General features: G+C 33.6%; 2 protein-coding genes across 5 annotated transcripts in view; both read right to left on the reverse strand.

Annotated features, from left to right (window-relative positions):
- Positions 1-4,709, reverse strand: part of LOC111711171 (histone-lysine N-methyltransferase 2D) — a 29,444-nt gene extending 24,735 nt beyond the window's left edge. For 3 of the 4 annotated variants that reach the window (XM_023485448.1, XM_023485449.1, XM_023485446.1), the window contains exons 1-7: positions 4,668-4,709; positions 3,923-4,027; positions 3,652-3,764; positions 2,011-2,115; positions 1,412-1,469; positions 718-807; positions 364-489 (exon numbers count right to left, since the gene is read on the reverse strand). In XM_023485448.1, the coding sequence (XP_023341216.1) occupies positions 364-489; positions 718-807; positions 1,412-1,469; positions 2,011-2,115; positions 3,652-3,762 (490 nt within the window). In that variant the 5' untranslated portion in view covers positions 3,763-3,764; positions 3,923-4,027; positions 4,668-4,709. The remainder of the gene's footprint in view (positions 1-363; positions 490-717; positions 808-1,411; positions 1,470-2,010; positions 2,116-3,651; positions 3,765-3,922; positions 4,028-4,667) is intronic. The other variant, XM_023485447.1, reaches the window with a different exon arrangement.
- LOC111711184 (histone-lysine N-methyltransferase 2C) overlaps positions 4,439-6,303 on the reverse strand; it is a 9,643-nt gene continuing 7,778 nt past the window's right edge. Inside the window, exons 11-14 of the mRNA XM_023485465.1 lie at positions 5,994-6,116; positions 5,007-5,168; positions 4,668-4,715; positions 4,439-4,444 (exon numbers count right to left, since the gene is read on the reverse strand). Of these exons, the coding sequence (XP_023341233.1) occupies positions 4,439-4,444; positions 4,668-4,715; positions 5,007-5,168; positions 5,994-6,116 (339 nt within the window). The remainder of the gene's footprint in view (positions 4,445-4,667; positions 4,716-5,006; positions 5,169-5,993; positions 6,117-6,303) is intronic.

A 6,303-nucleotide genomic window follows, 5' to 3' on the forward strand; every position in this document is an offset into this window, starting at 1 on the left:
AATACGCATAAAATACTCGAAAACCTAATATTTTCTGCAAGAAAACTTTTATAAAAAGCTTTTACGTTTTTTAAAAATGATTCATTGTTTATAAATTTTCTGATTAGTCCCTAAAATCCCAATTTTGAGCTATTCACGATCTAATATGATGTGGGACACTCTGTATAATCGACACTGTAAAGTTTGCCTTGCCAAATTTACAGTCTGGTTTTTCACAAAATAAATAAGAACAGTTACGATTTAAAGATTATCCAAGCATAACTTTTCTGAGTCATTGAATTAGGATTTTGAAACATGGGGAATCAAATCAAAATTTATATCACTCTGATTTCAGAATTATGGTTGATGGTAAGTAAAAAGAACCTGGCGTATTTGCACCACAATATTGACAAACACTGCACCATTTACATTTCCAGGCACCACTTGGCACAGTTTCTAAACAGATCAATTCATTTGATTTACATTTCCAGGCACCACTTGGCACAGTTTCTAAACAGATCAATTCATTTGATTTACATTTTTACATTTTGCAATATCAAATAAATTAATGGAAAATAGATAAAACATTTTTTATAATATTTAAAAACTAGACATTTTTTATCAATTATTGCTTGCCTAGTAGCCTAATTGATCAATTATATACGTTGTGAGTAGCAATCAATAATCAATCAATCAATCAAATAACTAAAAATGGGATATAACCGGAAATTTGCAAACCTAAGGGTGGATCTGTACAGTAAGTATGATATGAGATATCACAGTCGTCACAAAGGATAATATTTGCCTCGTCATGTTTCCTCCCACATCCTTAAATAACAAATATAGGAATTTTCTTCGGGGAAAAGCAAACAAAAAGTCGACAATGAAACATGCATCTTAATTCTTCAAGGATGATTTCTGAAAAAATTAAGCAAAAAGTTCTAAAAAAATAGTTTTTTTTTTCACTTTAAAGATTTACCCTTTCACAATAAATAATTTTTTCGTAAAAAAGAAAAAAAATCTGGCGATAAACAAACGTTTTCTTTCACATCGAGCCTTTACATCTTAGGAGAAAAGGATTGTTGATGGGTGGGGAGGGATTGGGAATAATTTTTAACGTTTCTAAAATTCGTATTTCAATACGAATCTTTTGATTTCAAATTTGACGTATTTGGAAGAAATTTTTTCTCGCTTGCATAAGAAAACTTTTCGACTTTTCAAAAACCGGTTTCCGTATGGCATTTCTTTTCTAAGTGAGCATAGTGCAATTGTAAAATTCAACCCGTTAAGAAAACACATATGTCTATTTGTGCAATTTGGGTCCAAAAACCCCGAAAACCACAGTTTTTACTAAACCAAAGAGGGGTCTGGCCCCCGTAGCCCCCCCCCCTTGAGTACGCCTCTAATAACAATTGTTTTTTTTTCAATTCACCTTCACAGACGGTGCAGTCGAGACATCTCCAACCTTTCTCAAGGATTATCTTGGTAACCTACATCAAATAAAATATATGAACAAATAGTCTTTTAGGGCGCTTCGCTTCGCGTCCATCTTCTATTTCAACTTTTAATTGTGTCTCCATCTGTGAGCATCGTTTTTTTCGTAAAATATAAAACAAAAACAAGTTTGCGGATATAAATATATTTTTTCGTGCAAGCCCAAGCGTTTTAGCCATTTTGACGTTTATTGGACACAAACGGACAGACAGACAAACAAGAAAAGTATATGTACAGATACTGACAGGAAGAAAATTGAAAAAGATTTGTATATCTACGGTTTATTCCCCTTTACTACCCAAAAAGTAGAAAGCAAGCAATTTAGTGTCAACTCAGGCGATAACGTTAAAACCTTCCTTTCTATTTATTGTTAATCAAGTTTCTGCGAAAAGGGAATCAATTTTCGGAAATTTGTAATTGGTGAAAGATGTACGCAAAATTTAAAATAACATTGATGAGCTGGATTGGAATGTTTTTCTACAGGACGGATCCAGGATCCGGATAAAAATTAAATTAATCCTAAGCACTGTAAGTTACCTTGACATTAACACAGTGTGGATGGTAGCATTGACCACATTGGGCACAGCCTATCAGTCTACCTTCTAGATCATTACCAAGGGATCCACACATAACACAAATATCCTATGAAAACAAATATTTATCTAAACCATTTCTTTTCTTTTCTGCTTGTTGCTTTGTCGGCACCCGTTTCAGAATTTTATTGCTTCTCTTTATCTCATCTCTTTGCAAATATTTTCGTTACTCTGTTAGATATTTCTTTTTACTAGTCGTCATTACTAATTGACTTTACTGCTTGACTTTACTACTTGACTTCACTACTCGTCCTTAATACTAGGCTTTACTACTCGTTTTTACTACTGGTCTTTACTACTCGGCTTTACTCCTCGTCTTTACTCCTCGTCTTTACTACTCGGCTTTACTCCTCGTCTTTACTACTCGTCTTTACTGCTTGGTTTTACTACTCGTCTTTACTATTAATCTTTACTATTCGTCTTTACTACTTGGGTTTACTACTTGTCTTTTCTACTCTTCATTACTACTCTGCTTTACTCGTCTTTACTACTCTCTGGAATCTCTCTGCATTCTCTCTGGATTCTCTCTGGATTCTCTCTGGATTCTCTCTAGATTCTCTCTAGGTTCTCTCTGGGTTCTGTCAAGATTCTCTCTAGATTCTCTCTAGATTCACTCTAAATTCACTCTAGATTCACTCTAGATTCACTCTAGATTCAATAAAGGTATATAATCAAGTTTCGTGTGATCTTTGTGAACAATTAAAGACAAAAGTGTGACTATCTCCTCTAACACATGATAAGCCTTTATATAAACTCTCCTTATTATTTCTAGTTATGTATAAGAGACAGCTGGTAACGATCATCCAACTCTAGAGCTATTAAATTCTCCGGCCTAATCAACTTTGTAAGTGTTACCTTAATTCATATAAATTTGTCGCAATTTGTTTACATTTAGCACATTTTAAGTGTTATCTTAATACCTAATTGTTGTTGCAACTTATTCACACTTAGCACACCTGGAGCAAATTTTAATGTAAACTTGGCTAATTTTATTTATTTAAGTTATTCTATTACTAATTTAATATTTATGCAACCCGTGACTGATGTATTGTTTTTCAGTTCATGGGTCCTAGCTCTGTATCGCTGTACCAGAAATAAAGAATATAAGAGACTCATGTGTATTAAAGAGGTGCGCAATGGAGAATTGATGTTGCCCCATCATGTTAATAGCTGAACAATTCCTGTGGATCTAGGTATTGTTTCTAGGGAAAATGCTAAAATTCCCAAAACGGGCACATAGATTCTCTCTAGATTCACTCTCTAGATTCACTCTCTAGATTCTCTCTAGATTCTCTCTAGATTCTCTCTAGATTCTCTCTAGATTCTCTCTAGATTCTCTCTAGATTCTCTCTTAATTCTCTCTTAATTCTCTCTAGATTTCATAGCTTCAGTTTTTCTTAAGATATTCTTAAACTTTGAACTATCTTTAATTTCTCTTCAAATTCTATTAAATTGATCTTTAAATTCTTTTAACAATTTTTTTAAAATTTCCTCTTGGCTTATTATTTTACTTGTTTTTACTTTGTTTTGATTCAGATTCATTTCTTACAAAATTATAGTGTTTTTTTTAAAGTAGAGGATATACCTGAGTGAGAACAAACTCGTCCTGGTTGCTGAGACAGATCATCTTGTTGTCCTCCTCCAGATCCTCCGGCTTGAGGCCAGGTTCTCCTTGGGGACGCTGTAGTCCAACCATACCTTAATTAAAACAATAATTGGAGACAAGTTGTCAATTAAAGATTAATAAAAAATCTTGTTAAAGACATGGTATTGTTTATATGATAATCTTATGAGTAAGAAATGTAATAATGGAAATTCCTAAACGAGATGAAATGATGTTTTCTTATTATTTTCACCTTTAAACTTAGGAGTTCTGCCTCTTCTAGCCCGGATCTCAGCAACTCTTTTCTTCTTCTCAGAGAACCCAGATCCAGAACTGGACAGGGGGGAGTCACCAGGACCTAACATAATCAAATAATCAAATAATCAAGCAAGCACGCAATCAATCAATCAATCAATAGTCGAAACAGTGAAAAATTTCTATATTTTCTGGTTAACGATTAATAATCCATTAATGATACTTAATATATCATTAATCAAGAAACAGTGAAAACAAGTTAAGAGAATATTTAGCAACCTTTCATTTGAAGACTCATTAAAACTTCCGTTGACAATACATCTATGAATTATGTTAAAGGGACTATATGCGAATCTTCATGCTAAGATGACAATGCCCGATGCACAACGGTACCCTAAAAGCTTTGTCCGATGTTTATAATTTTTAAAAGTGATGGTTTTCAACTTCGGGTTCTGTAAAAAAGTTACTTGCGCATTTCTACTACAGGAAAAGTTATCAGAATTATCAGACACTATTAAACCTAGATAAAGGATCGACAATAACTTCAGCATTATTAATAGAGGTTTAAAGGGTACCATTGTGAATCTGGTAAAGCCATCTTTGCATGGAGGCTCACTGAAAATTACGCTTTCAGTCTTTTTAAAAAGTTATTTGTTTGTTAAATAATCATGTCATCGCTAAATCGTCAACTAAATTACAATCCATCAAATCATTTATACTATTGAACTGTATGTTTTATTTACCTGGTAAGCTCTGTTGGGTGCCCCAGGAGAAACCACGGTTTTTATTTGCTAAACAAAACCAGTAAAAATCTCAAAATGTACAGTAAGAAAAGAACTGTTTGAGAAACTAAACGTGGGTAAAAATTCGAACGAAAAATTATTTTAAAAATAAGTTTTTCACCACTTTGCTAAAATAGTTTAAGACAATTTCAGGGCGGTTTAATCTCTAAATTGATGGAAATATATGATTTGAAATTTTTAACTTTGGGGTAAAAAGTTCAGAAAGAACTAAGGAGCATACTATTGCTTAACAGTTCAATTTTCCATTTCACCCCCCCATTTTTGAAAAGTAAGACTGACCTGACTCTCTTCGTCGGCCGGCGATGGATCATCATATGTTCTTGATATCGGAGCGTTGAAGGTATTGCCGGCGACCACGCCAGGAGATTTCATCGTTTGCTGTCCTTTACAGATCTTACACACGTACATGTAGGTGAACTGCTCGGCTCGTTTCTCCAAAACCTTAAACGTAAGATTTGTTACGCTAATTAAAAAAAAAATTACATTTCACTATCGGTCTTAAGATAAGGAACGACATAATAGATTAAACGTAAAGGAGGGAGGGGGGGGAATAATTTAATCCTCGTTTAGTATTCTAGATAATTTTTAAGTGTTCCTCCATCTAAAGGGGCATTCCCGATTCACAGCTGTATCCTTGAAACCTTAAAACCGTAATCTGTTCAAAAAGGTGAAAGATAACGTTTTACTGGCTTAAAAAATTTAATTTGTACAACTGTCGTCATTGTTTCAGAAGCAAGAAATGCGCAAGTCACTTTTACAGAGAACCCACAATTGTTTGTTTTAGTTATACATCTCAAAAAGAAAGTGTTGAAAAAAAATTATAGATATCTAATTGATTCAAGTGAACGGACAACGCTGTAAAAGGTACTGCTGTGAATCGGACATGCCACTTAATCAATTGATGATTACGTTTACAGTCCCTTGCACACTCAAACGGTTTTCAATAAAGTAAAGGAAGTTATGCTTTTAAAGAAATGATTCAATGAAACATAAATGATTGTAATAACATAAAATAAGATAATGGCGAGAGATAAACGTAAAATGTGAAATGAAAACTTACAAAGTTTAAAGATATGTAACTAGAAAGGAAAAGAAACAGCAAGATTACGGACAAGTCTACAAAACATAAGAAATAAAAATAAAAAAGAGAATATCTTCCACATTATTGATCAGATATAGGTTTAAGTGAATTGAAATTGTGAAATTACAACGAAATTACTCTTCTTGTGGATTTTCATTTAATTATGTGCTTAAGCTTAGTTCTACCTTGTCTTCGCTGGCGTCTGGATCACAAGCACTGTGGACGTGCTTCCTGCAGGTCGAGCACTGCATCATCTCACGCTGCGCAGAGTGTCGGTATGCGCGCCCACAACAAGGGCACGCCAACCCCTGAACAAGTCGAGTTAATCAAATTGAAAAATCCGTGAATACTGAATCTACAAATACAGGTCCCATAAAACTTGAAAAATAAACCACTAGGTTTTAATCTATGTTTTCACGTAATAATAATAAATTCAAAATACAAGGTTTGTTAAAGCAGAGATATCCATGCTATTAAATACCTTAATAAAGTTTC

This window comes from Eurytemora carolleeae, unplaced genomic scaffold, assembly GCF_000591075.1.
Source record: "Eurytemora carolleeae unplaced genomic scaffold, Eaff_2.0 scaffold232, whole genome shotgun sequence".
Taxonomy (NCBI): Eukaryota; Metazoa; Arthropoda; class Copepoda; order Calanoida; family Temoridae; genus Eurytemora; species Eurytemora carolleeae.